General features: G+C 40.4%; 1 protein-coding gene across 2 annotated transcripts in view; it reads left to right on the forward strand.

Annotated features, from left to right (window-relative positions):
• Positions 1-22,337, forward strand: part of gabra1 (gamma-aminobutyric acid type A receptor subunit alpha1) — a 37,132-nt gene extending 14,795 nt beyond the window's left edge. For both annotated transcript variants that reach the window (XM_053477831.1, XM_053477833.1), the window contains exons 3-10: positions 112-221; positions 2,598-2,665; positions 6,684-6,904; positions 7,648-7,730; positions 9,109-9,252; positions 13,331-13,483; positions 18,548-18,750; positions 19,712-22,337. In XM_053477831.1, coding sequence (XP_053333806.1) covers positions 112-221; positions 2,598-2,665; positions 6,684-6,904; positions 7,648-7,730; positions 9,109-9,252; positions 13,331-13,483; positions 18,548-18,750; positions 19,712-20,029 — 1,300 coding nt within the window. In that variant the 3' untranslated portion in view covers positions 20,030-22,337. The remainder of the gene's footprint in view (positions 1-111; positions 222-2,597; positions 2,666-6,683; positions 6,905-7,647; positions 7,731-9,108; positions 9,253-13,330; positions 13,484-18,547; positions 18,751-19,711) is intronic.
• Positions 22,338-23,872: the final 1,535 nt, after the last annotated feature.

Below are 23,872 nucleotides of genomic sequence, written 5' to 3' on the forward strand. Positions count from 1 at the left end.
TGCGCTGTTTATTACTCACTCTTATTAAGTTTATTACTCACTCTTATTAAGTTTATTACTCACTCTTATTATGTTTATTACTCACTCTTATTATGTGTGTATCTTTATCAGCTCGAATCAGAACGGATCAGACGAGCAGAAGGACAACACCACCGTCTTCACGCGCATCCTGGACAGTCTGCTGGACGGCTACGATAACCGTCTCAGGCCGGGACTCGGAGGTACGTACCTACGGTATAAAGCGCGAGACGGCGTGTCAATAAACATGGCAGACATTTATAATATAAGTTTCTCAGCGTCAATGAAAAAAAACATGCAATACTACCTGTGATTAATATTTACATTTCAGAAATAATTCTACTGTAGTTTTAAAAATGATTATTCAGGTTTTCTTATAAACTTCTTTGATCCATTAAGATTTTGGTGTGTACACTGAAGAAGACATGGAACATGATTTTTAGGAGTGTAAATGTGCAAAATAAATATAAGAGTAAGCTTTTGATTAGAAATGCACCTCATCAGCTGACATCTCTCAGTCGCCATTGAAGTACTCAGTTATTTAGTTACTTTTTCAAAAATGTAATCCGTTATTCAGACAATCTGTGAGCCAGACAGCAGTCATTCCCAATTCATTAGTGTGTGTGTGAAAGTCGTCCTACAAGCCCCGCCCCCGAATACCCGCCCCCCCTCTGTTATTCCTGATGTTATACCCCTATCTCACCCATGCGGTTTGACTATACGAGGACCGACGCGCAGAAAGATGGAAACCTAATCACAGCACCAAAACACGCAGTGAATCATGATGAACCGTACTTATGGCAGAGGTATTAGTAGGTAAGATGGGGGTATTAGTAGGTGAGATGGGGTATTAGTAGGTGAGATAGGAGTATTAGTAGTTGAGATAGGGGTATTAGTAGGTGAGAGAGGGGTATTAGTAGGTGAGATGGGGTATTAGTAGGTGAGAGAGGGGTATTAGTAGGTGAGAGAGGGGTATTAGTAGGTTAGATAGGGGTATCAGTAGGTGAGATGGGGGTATCAGTAGGTGAGATAGGGGTATTAGTAGGTGAGATGGGGGTATCAGTAGGTGAGATGGGGGTATCAGTAGGTGAGATAGGGGTATTAGTAGGTGAGATGGGGTATTATTAGGTGGGATGGGGGTATTAGTAGGTGAGATGGGGGTATTAGTAGGTGAGATAGAGGTATTAGTAGGTGAGGTAGGGGTATTAGTAGGTGGGATGGGGGTATTAGTAGGTGAGATAGGGGTACTAGTAGGTGAGGTAGGGGTATTAGTAGGGGAGATAGGGGTATTAGTAGGTGAGGTAGGGGTATTAGTAGGGGAGATAGGGGTATTAGTAGGTGAGATAGGGGTATTAGTAGTTGAGATAGGGGTATTAGTAGGTGATGTAGGGGGTATCAGGAGGTGAGATGGGGTATCAGTAGGTGAGATGGGGGTATTAGTAGGTGAGGTAGGGGTATTAGTAGGGGAGATAGGGGTATTAGTAGGTGAGGTAGGGGTATTAGTAGGGGAGATAGGGGTATTAGTAGGTGAGATAGGGGTATTAGTAGTTGAGATAGGGGTATTAGTAGGTGATGTAGGGGGTATCAGGAGGTGAGATGGGGGTATCAGTAGGTGAGATGGGGGTATTAGTAGGTGAGATAGGGGTATTAGTAGTTGAGATAGGGGTATTAGTAGGTGAGGTAGGGGGTATCAGGAGGTGAGATGGGGTATCAGTAGGTGAGATGGGGGTATTAGTAGGTGAGATGGGGTATTAGTAGTTGAGATAGGGGTATTAGTAGGTGAGGTAGGGGTATTAGCAAGTGAGATAGAGGTATTAGTAGGTGAGGTAGGGGTATTAGTAGGTGAGGTAGGGGTATAAGCAGGTGAGATAGGGGTATTAGTAGGTGAGATGGGGGTATTAGTAGGTGAGGTAGGGGTATTAGTAGGTGAGGTAGGGGTATTAGCAGGTGAGGTAGGGGTATTAGTAGGTGAGGTAGGGGTATTAGCATGTGAGATAGAGGTATTAGTAGGTGAGGTAGGGGTATTAGTAGGTGAGGTAGGGGTATTAGCATGTGAGATAGAGGTATACGTAGGTGAGGTAGGGGTATTAGTAGGTGAGATGGCGGTATTAGTAGGTGAGATAGAGGTATTAGTAGGTGAGGTAGGGGTATTAGCAGGTGAGGTAGGGGTATTAGCAGGTGAGATGGGGTATTAGTAGGTGAGATAGAGGTATTAGTAGGTGAGGTAGGGGTATTAGCAGGTGAGATAGAGGTATTAGTAGGTGAAATAGGGGTATTAGTAGGTGAGATGGGGTATTAGTAGGTGAGATAGAGGTATTAGTATGTGAGGTAGGGGTATTAGTAAAGGTCTTGACTAAAACAACATGTATGAGGAATCACAAAGGAGTTTTCATTTTCTGCAGTGGAAAAGTACTGAACTAGTTACTTTTATTAGAAATTAACGCTGTAATGTAACTGATTACTTTTTAAGGACAGTAATTATGTAATGTAATTAGTTACTTTAAACAGTAACATCCACCAACACAATTAAAATGGTGTTAATGACACTACCCAACCCCCCCCCCCTCTCTCTCTGACAGAGCGTGTGACTGAGGTGAAGACGGACATCTTCGTGACGAGTATTGGCCCCGTCTCCGATCACGACATGGTAGGTCACTGTCACCTCAGCGTCCCCTCGGCTCTGCAGTGTGCACTACACTAACGCACTATAAAGGACACGTGTGTAATGTCTTATAAATACATTCGTTACATGTTATAATACAGCCATAACAGACTGGAGCTTTTAATTGTTATAATGCAGTAATTATACTTTATACAGTTCTTATCACATGTTAACTCTTCTCTTTATGCACTGTGGGTAGTGGGGCTGCTCTAGGTGACATCCTCACTCCTGATGCTAATCATGGTAACACCTCATAGTGTTTTTAGACAGTTTATAGTTTTTTATCAGTTTCTTGTATCCTACCTAACTAACTTAGAATCCTACCTTACCTACCCATCCATCCATCCATCCATCCATCCATCCATCCATCCATCCATCCATCCATTCAATTAACTAACTACCTACTTGTTCATTTATCCATCCAACAATCCCACTATTCACACCACCCAAACCCACTCACCCATCTATCTATCTATCTATCTATCTATCTATCTATCTATCTATCTATCTATCTATCTATCTATCTATCTATCTATCTATCTATCATTAGTGTACTGAACTCCGCTGAAAGCCCCTCCCCTTCCTCCATCGTACATTAAGACTCTTCCCTCACAGCCACTTCCTGTCATGCTAAATGGAAGACGGCTATGAGTTAATGATCGTTTCTTCAATGTTTTTTTTATCTTATCATCCATGATGTAACAGTAGCTGCTCATTACACGAAGGCGATTCTGCAGTAATTTATCTCTCAACCGTCACGAGCCATCACAGAGACGTCCTGCGTCCTCCCGCATGAGACTGAGCGCTTGTGAAACGTCCGCGTCGGCGCAGTCGCAGCTGCCTCCTCGAGTGACGGACGATAATTTGGAAATTGTCTAGCGCTGACAAACACACAGCTGTTTCCTCGTGTATGAGTCTCTGATTCGTGTAAAAACAGATTCGCTGGTCCGTGATGTACAACAGACAGGCCTGATCACGCATCTCAACCTCAGGGGAGAAAAAAAAAACGCAGTTCCTATTCCACATGCTTCCATCAGGAGGCGCCGCAGCGGATCACCGAGGCCCTTCCTGATGACCCGTCCCAAATCTCTCAGGGGCAGGGATCAGGTCCACCCTGACCAGCACTGCACCTCCCAGTGCCGGGGTTCGGTCCGCTAGGACACCTGGGACCTGATCTGCAACGGAAAATATAATCAAAAAGAGAGCGCTAGATAATAAAACTCACAGGTGTCCTGGACTTCAGAACTAAGATAAGATCAGACTTAGACTTTCTAACATATTACAAATAATTAGAATGAGGATGTTCATTTAAAAATGTCACAATGCACCTCAGAGAATTTGCTGGGGTAACCACGAGTTTTTATACAAGTACAGTATATACAGTGCTGTGAAAAAGTATTTGCCCCTTTTATGGTTATTTCTTTTTGCATTTGTTCTTTTGTTATAAGTTAATTATTACACAAAGATAACCCGAGTAAATACAAAATGCAGTTTTTAAATCATTTCATTTATTAAAGTAAAGAAAAGCTGTCCATGTATATCTGGCTCTGTTTGAAAAAGTTATTGCCCACCTTGCGAAATCATAAATAAACAACAACCAAACATGTTGATTCAAGAAATCACTTAAATAGATCCTGACTGACAAAGTGAGGTACGCTAAAAGATCTCAAAAAAGCAGCACGATCTAAAGAAATTTATGAAGAGATGAGAAACATAGGAATTGACATGTATTAGTGTGGAAAGGATTACCAAGACATTTCTATGGCTTTGAGACTCAGAGAACCACGGTGAGAGACTTTATCCACACAGAAAACTTGGAACAGTGGTGAACCTGTGGTCGGCTACCCAAATTACTCAAAGATCACGACCATGCCTCATCTATCAGATCATAAAAAAACCCAGAACAACATCTAAAGACCTGCAGGCCTAACTCGCCTGAGTTAAGGTCAGTGTTTATGATTCAACAATAAGAAAGAAACCGGGGGCAAAAATGGCATCCGTGGGAAAGTTCAAAGGTGAAAGACACTGCTGACCAAAAAGAACTACAAAGACTCGTCTCACATTCGCCAAAACATATCTGGGTTATCTCCAAGACTTCTGGATAAAAGTTCTGAGAACTGATGAGACAAAAGTTTCACTTCTCCAGAAAAAAAGACTTTTGGAAGGTGTGTGTCCTGTTATATCTGACACATAAACTAACAATTAATGGAACCATGAACGATGCGCTCTACCAGAAGGAGAACGTCTGGCCATCAGTATGTGCTCAAGCACACTTGGGTTCTGCAGCAGGACAACGATCCCAAACACACCGGCAGGTCCACCTCGCAACGGCTCCGAAAAAATCTCAAAGACTGAAGGTTTAGGAGCGGCCTAGTCAAAGTCCAGACTTAAAGCTGATTAAGATGATGTGGTGTGACCTTAAACAGGCTGAGGGGGCAATTACTTTTTCACATAATACAAGTTAGCTTTTCCCCTCAATAATTGAGATCATGATTAAAAAACTTTACTCTCGTTATCTTGTATAAATTAGTTTGATGATCTGAATCATTTAATTGTGACACATACAGCAGGCAACAGAAAAAAATCAGGAAGGGGGCAAATACTTTATTCATGGTACTGTAACTATATCCTTAAAGAGGAAAAAAGTGTGTGTGTGTGTGTGTGTGTGTGTGTGTGTAAACTTTTTTACTGTCTACGTCTACATATAAGGCAACTTTCCCCCCAAGGGCCTTGAGGTTACTGCAGAGCCCTGTACACACACACACACACACACACACACACACACACACACACACACACATTGACAGAATGATAATCTGCCAATAAAACCTGGTCTTTACGGCCCCCAGTGTCCTGACCTGCGGATGAAGAGCGGTTTTTATCCTCAGCTGTCGCTCTGATTTATGACTCGTTGACTTCAAGACACTTTTAACACTTTATTTTATTCCCATTTAATATAAAATACAGAACGAAATAATGATGGGGTATAAATCATAAAGCTGTAAGGAAATGACCCTCATGTCCTGTAGAGCATGTTTAACCACGCCGTGATATTAGAGTGTGTGTTCATGTTTGAGGATCAGAGCGTTAACACATCTTATATTTTACAGTAAATATTTTTTTACAGCCTTCACTTAATTAGGACGTGTTATTCTTTACAGCCGCTATAACCCTCTCATTAGGACTGAGTTAAGCTTTAATGAGCAGGTCTTTAACCAACACTCCATACTATGCACTTCTTTTTTATTTTTACATACCGTGTTTATGTGGAGCGTGAACGCGCTGTGACTCTAAAGAAACCAAAAGGTACAGGATTATAACAAGGACAAGAGACACAGAACAGAAAGCAGCCGTGTGGATTTAAATAAACAAACACATACGGTACTTAAATAAAGAGCACGTGATTGACGTGTTTCAGCTTGTGGAAGAGATATTACTGTGATTAATAAAAGTTCAATTATTGTCCTGCGTCAGGCAAAGACAACAACTAAAGAGATTTACTGAGACTCATCAGATTAAAGTCTTCAGTTTGTTAGAGATCATAAAGACTGGACTTTGGAGTGATGGAGAAAGGTCATGTGACCTGATGAGTCCAGACTGAGCCTATTCCAGAGTGATGGGCGTGTCAGGGTGAGAAGGGAAGGACATGAAGCGATGCTCCCATCATGCATAGTGTCCACTGTACAAGCCTCTGGAGACAGTGTTATGATCTGGGGTTGATCAGTTACTCAGGTCTAGACTCAGTAACGTTATGGGGCAATAAAATGAAGTCAGCTGACCACCTGAATGTACTGAATCACCAGAGGATCACATCTATGGAGGGTTTCTTCTTCTCTCTGATGGGACGCGACTTATTCCAGGAATATCCACGAGGAATCATCTACACACATGAACTGGACACACAGTGTTTTTGGGACGAGCCCGGCTCTGTATACAGGTGTGATCTGCAGCTGCATTATTTTTATAGCTGCAGTTATAAACTAATCAACATCTCGTGTTTCAGGAATACACCATAGACGTGTTCTTCAGACAGAGCTGGAAGGACGAGCGTCTGAAGTTTAAAGGTCCGATGGCCGTTCTGCGCCTCAACAACCTGATGGCCAGTAAGATCTGGACCCCCGACACGTTCTTCCACAACGGCAAGAAATCCGTCGCTCACAACATGACCATGCCGAATAAACTGCTGCGTATCACGGAGGAGGGAACGCTGCTCTACACCATGAGGTACCACACAGCAGTTAGTCCGAGCATCAGCTTCCCTCCGCACACATTCTCTCTCTCTCTCTCTCTCTCTCTCTCTCTCTCTCTGACTTCCTCCGCCCAGTGTCGGTTATCACATTTCCTTATATGGGCATTGCTTCCTGTTTCGCTTTGCATGGTGCTGTAGGGTTTGAGACGTGCAGAGCTGAAGGATGTTATGAGTATGAGTTATGAGTGTTTCTCTCTCTCTCTCACACACACACACACACACACACACACACACACACACACACACACACACACACACACACTGTGCAGGAAACTTGCAGGTCTGAGCATGTACAGTCTTTATTAGCAGATTAAAGGAAAAGTTCGTATTGATGTCAAAGGGAAGATAAACGGCAGACACACACACTGTGAGGGGCGACGTCCACCGCTTCATCATCCTGTCACTGTGTGTGTGTGTGTGTGTGTGTGTGTGTGTGTGTGTGTGTGTGTGTGTGTGTGTGCGGGAGAGAGAGAAAAGACCTTGAGTGCTTTGCTCCTTTATAGACATTAAATCCTGTATTTTTCTCTCCGTCCCTGTCTCTCTCCCTGTCTCTCTCTCTCCCTGTCTCTCTCCCTGTCTCCCTCTCTGTCTCTCTCTATCTCGCTGTCTCTTTCTGTCTCTCTCTCTCTCTCTCTACGTCCCTGTCTCTTTCTGTCTCTCTCTCTGTGTCTCTCTCTCTTGCTGTCTCTTTCGGTCTCTCTCTCTCTCTCTCTCTCAGGTTGACGGTGCGAGCGGAGTGCCCGATGCACTTGGAGGACTTCCCCATGGATGCTCACGCCTGTCCTCTCAAATTTGGCAGCTGTGAGTCACACCCTTCCCTCCTCCTCCTCCTCCTCCTCTTCCTGTTATATGTAATTGATTTAAATTTAATCAGGTCTAATTCTAGAACCATCAACACAAATGTAAACTGCTTTCACTGGGCCGTGTGTGTGTGTGTGTGTGTGTGTGTGTGTGTGTGTGTGTGTGTGTGTGTCTATTAAAGCAGCCCAGTCAATTTACAATAATAAAGTTTTAATCCGGTGGCACGGTGGTGTAGATATTAGCACTGTGGCCTCGCACCTCCAGGTCCCGGGTTCTGTGCTTGGTGGGTTTCCTCTGGGTTCTCTGGTTTCCTCCCACAGTCCAAAGACCTGCAGATTAGGCTAACTGGTGTTCCCAAATTTGCCGAAGTGTGTGAATGAGTGTGTGTGTGTGTGTGTGTGTGTGTGTGTGCGCCCTGTGATGGATTGGGACCCTGCCCAGGGGGTGTACCCCACCTCATGCCCAAAGTCTCCTGGGATAGGCTCCGCCCCCCGCGAATACACTATAAAGCAGTACAGACGATGAGTGAGTGAGAGTGAGTTTGAGTCTGATGGGACACGTCCCCTCTGATCCAGGGTTAAAAGACTGGACGCTCGGGGGCGGAGGGGCAGTTAGTGGAGCTGCAAAGTTCAAAAGTGTAGAACTACTGACGTCATAACAGATCGATCGGAGCTCGGGAAAGTGGAAAAGTGATTTAAACAGCAGTTTGTGTTCTTGAGGAAACTTTGAAGAAACTTTGTTTAACCTTGTATAACTGTTGACTGAACAAAACAATGAATCTTAGCATCTTCAGTGAAATGTTCTTAAGGTCTGGCCAAACTCGCCCTCAATTCTTAAACCTGGTTTACAACAACCAAATATTATATATACAGAAAGAATAAGATTATTAAACCTGTTTCTATTTAAATGTTTCTAAAATTGTAATTACAAATCTCTTGTTCTGTTGGCAGAGAACTTTATTATATCTTTTAGGAAATAGATTCCTAAACCTGGCAAAATCTCAGAAAATCTACAGTAATTAGAAACAACCCTAATAATCGTACATTTGGTTTGTTGTTGTCTTATTTGAAGGAGGTGGTGTAGATACAGTAAACTCAACTGTATTGAAGATCTTCTCACTTGTAAAGAGATCCTTCTGCCTTCTGCTGTTGGACTGATCGTTCTGGGGTTTTAACTTTTGTCCTATTAGCTCATAGCCAGACGCCAGAATGGCCACATGCATAAAAATAAAGAATAAAATAAATACATAGTAATAATAATAATAATAATAATAATGTTATAATTAATGTTGTGATTATCACTTTTAAAGTAAAATTAAAATGACACATTACATTTCTGTGTGTGTGTGTGTGTGTGTGTGTGTGTGTGTGTGTGTCAGATGCGTACACGCGTGCCGAGGTGGTGTACGTGTGGACGAGAGGAGCCGCCCAGTCAGTGGTGGTGGCTGAAGACGGGTCTCGACTGAACCAGTACGACCTGATGGGACAGACGGTGGACTCGGGCGTGGTCCAGTCCAGCACCGGTACGTAGAACAGAAACAGACACTCACATGAGTTTTTCTCAGGGTTTCTCATGTCCTCATGTCCTCACTGTTGCTCATTAGGGATAGACTAATAAAGCTCTTTAAATGTATTCACTTCATTTATTATACATACTGTGAAAAAGGTTTATATTTTCCCTCCAAAGCTTTCTTGTACTATCTAAAGTAGTCTTGGGGAACAGTTCTCCAGGCTTCCTGAAGGACTTTTCTGTCTCATGCTGACTCCAGTCGCTGTACCTGTTCAGTTTCAGAGGAATGTTTTTTGTTTGTTAAGCCACACAGTGACCTATAAATCATTAAAGCGTAGAAAACATCCAGCTTAAGTCCTGAGCCAGTGAGAAATAGGTGCAGATGGTGACAGATGATCAGGTGGTGATCAGTAACTGATGCTACTGAATGCTGAGGGGTTGGAACAGACGAGAGGGGAAATGAGGTCGCTGCTGTGGTTGTTACATAAATAATCATTTTTAATCGTTATTGTATCTTTAGGCACTTTGCAGCCTGTTGCAGTAAAACATTTGTTCCCATTTTACTTTAATCAATTAAAATTAAATTAAATTAAATACAAAGAAATAAAGGGGCCAAGACTTTTGCACAGTACTGTGATTTGTGACATTATTCGCTGTAAACACTCCAAACAAATAGATCGAATCTCATCAGTTCCTAGTCACACTTGAGTTCTTTGTAAGTTTCATCTCTTTTATTTCCGCTGAAATCTCCACCCATCCCCCCCCCCCCCCCCGTTGTGACGTCACTCTCCGCAGTGGCTCGGCTGATGCTAGCAGATGGTCGCTCGCTGTAATCTTTCCTTTTAGCCGCTGGTTATCAGAGAGTTTCCCAGAGCTTAACCGTGAGATTATACAGCTCTGTGTTTATTTTACCCTCGCCGCGCCGTGTACGTTCATTCAGTCTGTGCGTTAAATGCTACAGCGTTATGTATCTTGGTGCGGTACCGGGTGCGGGGTTAGCACTCCGCCTCCTAATCAGGTGACCCGGGTTCGGCTCCTGTCCAATTCAATTTGATTTCATTTGTTTAGTGCTTTTTACAACTATGGTCACAAAGCAGCTTTACGGAATATACTGTAAATATAATGAGTCAGTGGTTTGTAATCTTATAATAAAAAAAAGGAATAAATTTTAATATGTGCAGAGGGAGCTTAGCTGTGCCGTTAATTAATTAACTTAATTAAATAATCAATTAATCAATTAATTAGGAAATACATTGAATAGCAGAATGACTATTTAAGATTAATGCAGAAACCTGATAGCACACACACTCACACACACACACACACACACACACACACACACACACACACACACACACACACAGACATTACCTCACTTCGATTCTCTGCAATATTTATCAATCTGAGAGTGAAGGATCGATATCTCATGGACGTTAAATAAGTGTGTATTGATTGTGTTGTCAAAAGCTTTTTATTACAAGCCAATGAGGAACGTGTGTGTGTGTGTGTGTGTGTGTCGCTGCGCTCCATTAATTTTCCGTTGTTACACTTAAGAAGTATTAGCGTCCTGAGGGTCGTCTGTTCTAATAAAACAGGGCCGTGTGTGTCAGACCGTCACGCCGAGCTCATACACCAGCCAGCGCGACGCCTCTCAAACACATCCTTCACTAATTCATCCGTGCTACCACGCTAACGCGGCTAACAGACAACTGGTGCTAATAGCTAACGTTTAGCAATCTGTCTGATTGGCCCACAGTGAGGGTCTATTAGTGAGTTTTCCTTCTCGTCTTTCTCTTTAGTGATGAGGAGGAGTTCTGAGTTTTTGTGTTCAGGTCTATTAAACACTGGGAGGTTTAAAAGTCTTTAATAAATAAAGTTACTGCGGTGATGTGGAGTTGAGATTTCAGGAGGTTAATCATCCGTCATGTTGTTGTCGAGTAAACTGTGTGTACGGGAGCGGTGTGTGAGCAGGAACGGACAAAACACAGAATAAAGCAAAAAGAAGAAAAACGATAATATTCATAATATTATATTTAAATTCTTTAAATAAATTCTTTAATTTAATATTTGATTTCTTTCTTCATTAAATTTAAATGTATTAATTCAATGACAGTGACCGTGTGTGTGTGTGTGTGTGTGTGTGTGTATTTTAAATGAGCAATTAGATTATTTTCAGTTTAATTTGGTTAGCGGTTATAATTAGCAATGGTGGCGATACTGATTAAGTCGTGTATGGACATCTCTGGTTATTTCTATTAATCTATTAAAATTTATTATTTTTTTTATTTATATATGTTTATATTAAAGGAGGTTGCTGTTCTCGAAACTATTGAAGCACGACATACTGTGTGGAAGGACTGAATTATCTGCTAAGTTTGAATTTAGAGTTGTAACTAAATCTAAATATTTATTTATTTATTTGCTGGATATTTATAAAATCAGATTTTTATCTCAATACAGTTGCAGCACAGATCGAATCACAGCTGAGTATTATGAGAATGACGAATCGCTCGATCTCTGCCGATTCCCCGTTTTAACGTTTTAAAGGATGTTCTCATAAAATACGGCGTTACTGTATATTAGTGTTACTGTCCGGAGGGAAATACTCTACTTTGTAAGAGCTCATGTTTTATTTCTGCACTCAAACTCTCACTCCTGCTCACACTCGATGTCTCATCACTGCGCTCGCTCGGCAGATGGTGGCAGCGTTATTATTGTGGCACGGTTCCAGCCAATCAGAGAGAGAGATTTGAGCAAATTTAAGCTTTTTTCAGGATCGTGTCATGATAATAACGCCGTACGAAATCAGCTTTACAGACAAATTCATAAAAAAACATAAATTATTATTTTTATTATATAAACGTGTAGCTCTGTCACTTACTTTAATAATATTGAGTTCAGGATTCCTGAAGCGTCGAGCTATCCATATGCTCAGGGTGGGAGGGGCTTAATCTCTCTCTCTCTTTCTCCTGTCAATCACAATGACTCTGGATAAATCTGCGCTCCAAAAGCAACAAAACAAAGAAACCAAAAAACGTCTAATGATTCAAACAAGATCTAAAACCAGAACCCGAGTCATAAACATCCATCAAAAACATGATCAATGAACAAAAGTCGTTAGCAGACCCCCGAGCGAGAGGAGCAGGAGCGAGACGCAGGAGCGAGACGCAGAAGGGAGAGGCAAGAGCAAGAGGCAGGAGGGAGAGGCAGGAGCGAGAGGCAGGAGGAAGAGGCAGGACCGAGACACAGGAGGGAGAGGCAGGAGGTAGAGGCAGGACCGAGACGCAGGAGGGAGAGGCAGGAGGTAGAGGCAGGACCGAGACGCAGGAGGGAGAGGCAGGAGGGAGAGGCAGGAGGGAGAGGCAGGGCCGAGACGCAGGAGGGAGAGGCAGGGCCGAGACGCAGGAGGGAGAGGCAGGGCCGAGACGCAGGAGGGAGAGGCAGGAGGGAGAGGCAGGAGGTAGAGGCAGGACCGAGACGCAGGAGGGAGAGGCAGGAGGGAGAGGCAGGGCCGAGACGCAGGAGGGAGAGGCAGGGCCGAGACGCAGGAGCGAGATGCAGGAGCGAGACGCACGTTCACATTCACGATTTAAACTCTAGTAAAAAAAAAAGACCTTCATAAAATTTCAATTCTATAAATATGCAAATGACAAAAGCCTCCCAGTTCTCTATGCCCCGCCCCTTTTTCTCATAAACTGTATTTGCAATTTAAATTGTAAGGGATGTTGACACTTATGAATAAAGTGTTCATAAAGAGTTCATAGCAGCTCGTTACTGTGTGTGTGTGTGTGTGTGTGTGTGTGTGTGTGTGTGTGTGTTATTACATGTTGTGGGTTTGATTAAAGGGATGTCAGCTCCATTACTTCCTGTTACTGAGCCGTTATGACTCCTCCTCTTTATAAACATAATAAGGAGTTAATTAGACATTATTAATAAACATTATTATCCCATTAATAATCATTTGAATAAATGCAGTGTTTCTCAGTCCGACTGTCTTTTTTCTTTAAATAATATTTCCACTCTCTCTCTCTCTCTCTCTCTCTCTCTCTTTCTCTCGCTCATCCCTCTATCCTCCACCCCTCCATCCCCAGGCGAGTACGTTGTCATGACGACGCACTTCCACCTGAAAAGGAAGATCGGCTACTTTGTCATTCAGACGTATCTGCCGTGCATCATGACCGTCATCCTGTCACAGGTCTCCTTCTGGCTCAACAGAGAATCCGTTCCTGCCAGGACTGTGTTCGGTGAGTGTGTAAACATGTACACCCACACACACACACACACACACACACACACACACACACACACACACACATTCCGCAGCATTATAATGAAGACCACGTCTACTGATGTGGGCGTGGCCAAGACATTATACTTAAATATAAGAATTATAATATTAGGATGTTTATACAGTATGTGTTTGTATTATAGTATTATAGTATTATAGTATTGTAGTATACAGTATTAGGAGAGTATTAGGAGATTTAATTGAAATCATACTGAGTTAAATGGAGCCACGTCAGAGACACAGATTTCTACTTTTAAACGTACACACGTATTAAACATTAAACATTTCTAACTAAAGAATTTACAAAGATCAAAGGAGATGAATTGACATGATATATATTTCTACACTAACGTAAGGAAAATTAATACAGCACAAAGTCATTTTAAAGAACCAAGAAAAGAACATCTAGACCTGTAATGAGCGCTTTGAAAGTCTAAAAAAAATTATTATTTTTTTCCCTTGGAAATGTAATTAAGAGTATAAACACCTCAATACTAAAGCACAACAACACTAAATTAAAACTAAATTATATAAAAAAAAAATCATAAAGTATTTAACTTTTTCCTAGCCCCGCCCCCTTACACATCCAGAGACGGGTGTCGAAGGATTGTTGCTATGGTTACGTCTCCTATTGTCCTATCTCACATGAACTCACTCTGTTATCTTTCAATGGATCAATTGTTTTTTAAAGATTAATTTTAGTGTTTGAGTCACGGAGTATAAATACCAGGCTGTTTTTTAATTCCTGTCGTCGTGGTAACAATTCAACACAGTTATGGTTCTACCTATAAAATAATAGAGTGTTGGATCTACATCACGTTCTTCTTCTTCTTCTGATACACAGACAGACAGACAGACAGATAGATTTATTTATTTATTTATTTATTTAAGGACTCCTCACACACCTGCCTTTTGAACCAATCACAAGTGACTGTAGTGTTTTGAAACACCTTTTTATCTTAAGAAGGGCATTAAACACCAGTGTATTCTAACAGCGAGATCCCTTTTATGCAGAAGTGAGATGTAATGAGTAAATCACAAAGACTCGTCGTATTGATCTGTAAACTAAATAGGACTTACAGTTTAAACTATCTTTTTAATATTATCATAAATCAGTGCACCGTGAGGATCAGGGGGCGGAGCTCCGGTGCAGGACTTCCTGTACCTGTTACTGATGACTGAGATCAAGTGATAACGCAGGGTTTAAAATCAATGTTACAGCTGAAGAGCTCGGAGCAGTGTGTGTGTGTGTGTGTGTGTGTGTGTGTGTGTGTGTGTGTGGGTAGGGGGGGGGGGGGCTGCTGTTTTGTGACCTCATTTTCCCTCCACAACCTCCTTATAGTTTTTTCCCCATAAATCATAAATAAATTAGGAAGTGTTTACTGCAGGCACTAATATCACTAATATCATTTTAGAGAATTTTTTTTTTCTTAGCTGCAGAGTTTTAATATTCAGAAAAGCAATAAAACTAAAGGCAAAGCAGTTAAAATGCCACAGAGGTTAATTTCATTACTTTACTGGTTCTATTTAGTGATTTTCTTGTTATTTTTGAAAATATTTTTTTTAAAATAAAAAGATTTATTATTGCTGTGCCAGTGACATTTAGAACCCGAATTCTGCCTGAAACTGTTTTGTTTCTTTGCTCTAAACTTTTTCGAGGCGAATTAAAAAACCCTGAAGGCTGAGACTAATATTAATATATATATAAATAAATAAATAAATATCTCTTTTCCCTGGTGATGTGGCCCAAAAGATTTGCACATGATTTAACTCTAAATATATAATTATCATATTATCATTTTTACATAATATATATATAATGTATAAAAACTACCAATATTTATATAAAATATATATATATATAAAGTCAGTGTTATTTCTCCTCGTCCATCCTCAGGCGTTCTTCACTGACGCAGCTGATAAAAGACTTTCTTCTCCAACACACCACACATCCTGTTTCTATGGAAACCTCTTCGTGTTATATTCTTAATCCTGTATTATTACTGCAGAAATGCACTTTTATTACTCATGCGCTCCTCCTTGGGTAGAAATGGTGGCCAAAAATATGCGCCCCCCGCCTCCCCCCCCAACGCACACACACACACCCATTGTGCCACACCCATTGCTAACAGGTGAAGAAAATCTAGCACACTGCTGTGTGCTCTCAGACACACACACACACACACACACACACACATAAGCTTAAACATTAGATGACTTTAAACACGGCACTGTCATGTGACTCCTGTTGTTCCACACGCCAGCGTCCGTAAGCGCTAAGCTAATGTTGTAAAGAAAACTTACCGAGCGTAAACGCTAACACCATGGAGCTCCAGCAGTACATTGTGTTAGTGTGACAGCTTTGCACACACACACACACACACACACGCACACACACTTTACACAATCGAACAACATTTCGTGTACCAGCACAAAGCCCAGCTCCATGAAGACACAGATTGATGAGTTTGGAGTGGAAGAACTGGAGCGTTCCGCGCGGCGCCCTGACCTTCACACCTCTGGAATTAACTGTCTGTCCTCAGAGTCGCTCTGCTGTCTGAACGAGGACGGCGTCCCACTGACACACTCCGAGACGATGTGGAAGGTTTCTTCAGACGAGTGAAGGATGTTCCAGCTGTAAAAGCTCCATCTTCTCCTTTAGTACTGCTCGCGGCTTCAGAATGAGAGATGAGATTTATATATTTATATATATTGGGGTGGCGGTCAGGGGTCTACATACTTTTGGGCATATGAACAGTCTCTTCAGTACCCTTTACACTTAGTCTTATAATATTAATATGATTTGTGTTTAATTATGTAACCACCCCCCCCCCCACACACACACACACACACTCACAAAAGGCCCTGAGGATTCTGTAAATAATATAGTTGTGTGTATAATAGTGTTTAGTTTTACTAACTAAATAAATGAATAAATACTTACCTATAAACTATAATTTATATCCGTTGTCATGGTTACATTGGATCGGCCAGTCAGCTCTGAGAAAGTTTCTTCTCCATCAGCTACTTTAAGGTTCACATTACAGGCCTAAAATCACCCCCCCCCCACCCTCCTGCCCCCCTCCCCCCCCACCCACCCATCACCGTCACAGGTGCATTAGCAGCGCGGAGCGAGACCGCGGCGATCCCAGCACCGTCAGAATCCTGCTGTTTCCTCGGGTGTGACAGGCGTGAATTACAGACTCACAGACGTGACTCGAGCGTTTCACACGTCCCGGGTTGTTATTCTGAGAAAACTGTAATTCCTCTTTCAGCGGACGTCGCTCGGGATTTCCCACAATGCTGTGCGCCGGTTTATACATTTGAAAGACTTTTTTATTTTTTTATTTTTTTATAAATGACTAATACTCAAGGCACTAGAAGTTGTCGTCATGGTTTCAGTTAACAGGCGAGTGTCAGGACGAGTGTCAGATCTCACTAATTAGCACGAGGCTATATCAAAATGAATCATTAACCTCTGTTTATTTCCCCGAAAAACATCCAAATAATCCCCTATCCTGTCCAGATGCACTGATCTGTGAACATCTGCCAGACCACAAACACTCTGTTTAAAGTTTAATATGTACACACTCTATTAGTCATTCAACTGGAAAATTGTTTAATAATAATTTAATAATAATTATTATTTCAATATTTTTTTTTAAATTCAGTTTCAAGTTGACCTGCATTCATGAAACGTTCATTTCCTTTCCTGTTCAAAATGGCATTAAAGGGACTTTTCCTAAAAATAATCAGTGTTGTTTTTAGAATTTTTTTGAATCATTTCTCAGTGAAGCAACAACCATCAGATTTGTCCAAAAGCAAAAGTTATTTCTGCATCATTATAAAGTTATATCTGAGTAATTTGTTCTGTTATTTTTTACTTTTATTTCTGTATTTTATTTATATATATTTATTTGCATGCATCTCATCTCACAGAGAGAAAGAAAGCGAGAGCAGAGCCTTGAAAACATCCGCACTCGTCCGTCACATTTCCTAAACCTTTTTTCTTTTTGACTGGTATCACCTTAAAAATATAATGGATGGAAACCTACTGGGCTTTGGTGTGTCAGTGGTACTGTAGGTGTCTCACCTGTCATGTGGAAGGCCCGGGTTCGATTCCCAGCCAAAGCCCAACCCCCACTGGAGTGGCAGGCCCGGGATAAAACGGCAGGGTCGCATCAGGAAGGGGGTTCGGTGTAAAACCTGTGTGTAGATCAGATGGTCCTCCATAGGAGCAGCCAAAAGACCAACACCATTGATTCACAGCTAAAAGTTTATAAAATGTGTTGTCAACATTTATGAGAGATAAAGCGGAGCCGGGCCACATCTGATCTCCGTAAGTGGAAATCTGGTGAGCCTCCAGCGCTCCAGTGACACATCGTTTAATTAAACTTTAATGCACAGAGACAGCAAACACAAAGCTCCACTCGTTTAATGGATTTTACTCAGTGACCAGTCACGATTGTTTATAGTTACATACAGTTTGGCTCACATACACCTCCATCATCCTTTCCAAAACCTGAAATGTTCTACTGGACTAATGGATCTTTATAAATAAGGACATGAGACTGAACGCTGTCCAGCTGCTTCAGACCAAATTACACTAAAACTTCTCGTGTCCTTGGTGTTTGTGGCTCCTCCTGGGAATAAGAAATAGAGATAACTGGGAGAATTTTGGCAGAATGCTGGAGCGTCCAACCCACTGTTCAGGCAAAGTCAAGAAACATGCAATGACGACCTGATGGTGGCGCTGGAGAGCACCATTTACACTTAGTCCACGTTTCCTAAACTGTAAAATCTACAACCTTTTCCAGATTCCTAAAAGAGAGCTTCAAGGATTAGTGTTGTTAATCTTTCCCAGAACCTGCAAGTCACATGACCAGCACAGAGCTGGATTCAACAATACATTGTGACACTGCAATAAACCCGAGTTCTACAGACTACACGCAGTAGATTAAATTTTTCGCCCTGAAATAAGCAGATTAATGAAATAAATTAGTTTTCTTTCTGTTTGCAGGAGTGACCACCGTCCTGACCATGACCACTCTGAGTATCAGCGCTAGGAACTCTCTGCCCAAAGTGGCCTACGCCACCGCTATGGACTGGTTCATCGCCGTCTGCTACGCCTTCGTCTTCTCCGCCCTCATCGAATTTGCCACCGTCAACTACTTCACTAAGAGGGGCTACGCCTGGGACGGCAAGAGCGTCGTACCGGAGAAGGTGTGCAACTCTTCACTTATTTAGTTTTAATCTAAAATTACTTTTTGTCTATTAAAAATAGAGACAGTAGCCATATTGTCCTGGGGACCAAACCAGCTGCTTAAAGTTGTGCTGAGTGTTTAGGCTCCACCTCCGCGGGGTTTGGCCCAACCAGGGTGTAAGGTACAACAACAACAACAGGACAGAAAATTACTTTAGAATGTAACATGATGTAGGGCGTTTTCACATATGTAACTAGGGATCGTTTCTGAGAACACTCCACCCCAAAGTCTGGTTCATTTTGATCAGTGAGAACACAATCGTTCAAGGCTCGGAAACCGTGTCCGTGTCTTCCTAAGGAGGTCTCGAGAACAGTTTACGTGGGCACGGATCATCAGCATAGTGTGAAGATCAACTTCCTTAGAGAGACTGACAATATGCAAGTGTACCTGAGTACAGGGAATAATAATAATAATAATAATAATAATAATAATAATAATAATAATAATGGGAATGTTGGTCAGCAGGGGAGGGGGGAGAGGGGAGCAATCATTCCAGAGCATGGTACAAATAAACATGGTATAAACAAAGTGTGAAATTACCCTCAGTGCTCACAGTTAGCATTTAAGAGATTCTAAGATGATTGGGAAAGAAGGGAAAGATCTCAGTGGAACTCTCCCAGGTGTAGTTTTTAGCATTTAACATCCTTGGTGTAAATTAGTGAGTTTAGTTTTCTGATCTCAAGGTTCCTGCTATTTAGTTTCAAGGTACAAATACTGGATGTGAAAATTCCTAAAGGTAAACTGCTGTGCCTAAGTTTCTCAGCTCACGGTTCCTGGTTAGAGTCCTTGATCGTACGGTCCAAGGATAATTTCCTGGACATAAATTCTAGACAGATGCACCGAGTTTGTCTCCTTCTTGCAGTTCAACCCTTAGATCATCCTGTTTGTTTTATTCACCTCCTGCTTCCTTAACATTACAGCAAAAGAAGAAAAAGGAGTCTCTGCTGAAGAAGAACAACACCTACACGGCTGCCACGGCAACCGCTTTCGCCCCCAACATCGCCAGAGACCCAGGACTAGCAACCATTGCCAAAAGCGCGCCTCCTCCACCGACCGAACCGAAAGAAGAGCCAAAACCCAAACCGGCTGAAGCCAAGAAAACATTCAACAGCGTGAGCAAAATCGACCGGATCGCCAGAATAGCGTTTCCTCTGCTCTTTGGTACCTTCAACCTGGTCTACTGGGCGACATATCTAAATAAAAAACCCAAAATTCAAGATGCGCTAACACCCCACTAATCCTAAACCTTTGTTTGTCCCTCTTTCTTTCTCCTCTCTTTCCTTTAAACGTCTCTTTCAAACTAGAACAAAATAGTGGTCAAGTTGCTAGTCTCTACTCCGCCTCGTCTGTAATATAAGCGCTTCATTGATAAAAAAAAAAAGAAAAGAAAAAGAAAATAGAAATCTTTAAAATGTGCTCAATGCGTTGCCATGACAATTCCACCCCGATGCTAACGTAGCGCATCGCTACCTGTGTATATACTGTACATAAGCAGTATATAACTTCACCCTCCCACAGACAGGACAGGACTTTTTAGTTTCTCATCACACCATCGTGCATGGGTGCACTTTTTCCGTTTCCATGACGACGGTCGACGCTACCTTCGAGTGTTCTTCCATTCTCCGTAGTCGATGTTTTCTATTTTAAATAGATTTTTCGACATTGCAAGAGCAATAAAATAAAACATGTCTCAGTGAACGCACGTTCGCTTTCTTCGGTCATAAACACTGAAGCAGTTTATCATAAAGTTCCACATTTATTTCACTTTACTGTAAATATTCTATAAAACGTTAGAGATGTCAAGCATCTGTACGAGCTTTGCTTAACATACGAGATACAATCATTTCGAGAGAGCTGTTGGGGTTTTTTTGAAACGACACTTTGAGGGTAATTATATAAACTATATAAACTATATAAATTATTTTACGCCGAGAAAATTCATATGTCCACACTAGCAAGCTAAAAAACATCAGAAAGGTTTTTTTTAATCATGTGACAGTACATGACTTATGTATATCAGCTTTATTAATATTATTATTTTTATTTATTTATTTGATTCTTTTTAAGAAAGTGAAGAGGCGTGTCCTAAATTAAATTATTCCCAGCCTTTATGTTAGCTTGTATGGAGGGCGTCAAGATTTATGCATAGCATAGATTATATTCATTTAGCAGAAACAAATTATTCACTGAAGGATGTGTTTTTCCTTTCGTTTCAACATTAGCTCTGTGAACTCACGAGTCTTGGTTTTGTGAGCCAATAGGAAAGAAGTGGGCGGGACTAGAATTGCGTAGCTCAGGCTGTGATTGCTTTCTCAGCTTATCATTAATGAAATGTGTTTAACACACATAAGTTTACAGCTGCAACGCAGATGTGGCGAGACTCACGGCTTTGGCTTTACTCTTTGATGTCACGAATGTACGCGAAGCCCCGCCCTCAGATCAAACAAATACTGGAAAAAAAATGAGTAATTAAAAAGACCATAAGTCATAAAAACCCAACTGTAAACCCAATTGTGACACTCAGAGAAACCAAACAAACCTATTTTAAATTAAAAAGCTGAATAGGCCACGCCCACAAGAAACAAACCTTGTCTCTTGCTAGTGTGAACACAATGGCAGGTTTTTTAGCAAAACTTTTTTTCCTTTTATGTAATTGCTGTGAAGTAAAATCGATCTACTTGAAGGGATTTTGCAGAAATGTATTTTATATTTAATATAAAACAAATTCTTTGCTCATTTCCACGTTTCGCTGTAGAGCTGCATGCTGAAAGCCCTCGTACCGTGGGTCGGCCTGGAATTCTGTCACTTTGCTGCTCGTCGACTAAACACGAATGAATGCAAAGCAAAGCGGCGCCTTTTCTTTGCTGCTGGATTGGAAAGGCACTCCCTAGGTGGCGCTCTAATCTCAGTGCGGTTATTTTTGTCTTTGGTTGAAAACTTTTGAAAACTCAGAAAGCACCAGCTACACTGCCTTCTGCTTTGCACACGCTGTTCCAGACCCGGCGGACTTCTGTTCTAGCTCCAGAACGCAAACCACGTCGTGACGCATCGTAGTCGTAGTCCATCCATTCTTTTTTTCTTGTAGCATGATGTCAGATAATAAACGGTTAGCACGGTTCGGTGTTGTTGCGATTTCGAAAAATTACGTTGATGTAGCAATATGAGAATAGTTAAAGGGCTTCTTCACGATCGAACACTCGTCATTCTGGACATTTGCACGTTTCTCAAGTGGACGGGAGGTTCACACTACACGGCGATATCGCAGCGAATAAATACGCCACTTCTGTTCGGTTTCTGTTCGCGACGCTACGACACTTCGGATGCACTCCTTCCTGTATCCTGAAATTCTTTTTGTTTTTCCAATCTGGGCGGGTCATGTGACTGGAGTTGAAATGCACTCTGGGATTTGTAGGATATGCAAGCAGACAGGAACTCACTCCATGGATCAAACGCTGTATAAATATAAATATCTACATTATACAGAATATAAACAATACCATTATGGATGTTTATCATCAGCCTAAACGACATACATGTCTGGCCTGTGCGGAAAAAAAAAATTATATATATATATATATATATATATATATATATATATATATATATATATATAATATATATATAATATATACACTATATAATTATATATATTATACACTATATATATATATATATATATATATATATATATATATATATATTATTCTACACACTGCATATATAAATACTCCATGACTTGTTCTACAGAGAATAAATATTGTTTGTACCGACTTATTGTTATGCATTTTGCACATTAGAGGCATCATTTACATATTTACATATTCACGTAGTCAGCTTTGTGCTATGCAAGGATAGCTTTGAAACATGCTAATTAGCTTTTTCCCTCTTAATAGAGCAAAAATATTGTACAGGAAATAAAGATCTCTATTATACTCCTTCTTCAGCTGTGGATACTTTAATTTTCTGGTCAATTAAAAAATACAGTATATATAAATAAATATATATATATATATATAAAGAACTACACTTAGATTTATTTTTCATTTTTGTTGTGTACAGTTTCAGGGTTAGCTTAAATGTGGACTGCACTTTTCATGTTTTATGTTTAAAAAACAATTAAATTTATTAATTTTTGGCACATGGCAATAAAATAAATAAAAACAAATTAAGGCTCAAAATAATTAGAATAAGAAATGTCAGTTGAAATAAAAAAAAATGAATATTAATTGATAATAAACACTTTTGTCTGTTGCTTGAGAATCTTTATACCTTGTTCTTGTTGACTTCCCCTGACTACTTAAAGGTCATTTTTAAATCTTTCCATTATAAAGCAAACAAAACAAAAAATCCTTCATTAAACTTACAAGTTGGGATTTTTTTTATTTTTCCATACTTTTTTTTCTTCTATTTTTGCATTTAGTATTTAAGCAGATGAATCACTATATACCATAAAATATTAACAAAAATATTTTTAAATGATTTGCAAATTCACTTTGCTTGAAAGTAAAATATTAGAACAATTTGCCAAACATTTTTTTACTTTGTCCAAAGTGTGTAGCTACAATAAAGCACTATAACAACTAGCTAACAAGCTAAAGTGTTAAATAAACACCATGCTAATTAGGCAGCATGCTCGAGGTTAAATCAGGTGTCATGCTATAAAAAAATAATAATGGCAACAACTTTATTTACATAACATATAAACATTAATTAATTAATTAATTTATTAATTAATTTATTTATTTATTTGTTTATTTATTTATTATTTAGACCAGAGAAGTAAATATAAAAAAACAGACATTTTAGAAGAAAATAAAGTAATTAAAATAAATATTTAAATAGAATTGTAAAATATTTTTAAAAGAATCTGTTGCAATAAATGTGTAATTAAATTAAAATAATAATAGTAATGAAATTGGTTGAACAGATCTGTAATTATATGGTTAATGTGTAAAGATTAATGCAAATTAAATTCAATAATTAATAAATTCTCATTAAAAAATCTATTTCTAGTTTTCTGCACGGACAAATTGCTGTAAATGCAACTTTGATGAAACGATCTAACTGCAGCGATGCTTTAT

The sequence above is a fragment of the Clarias gariepinus genome, chromosome 19 (genome assembly GCF_024256425.1).
Source record: "Clarias gariepinus isolate MV-2021 ecotype Netherlands chromosome 19, CGAR_prim_01v2, whole genome shotgun sequence".
In the NCBI taxonomy this organism is placed as follows: domain Eukaryota; kingdom Metazoa; phylum Chordata; class Actinopteri; order Siluriformes; family Clariidae; genus Clarias; species Clarias gariepinus.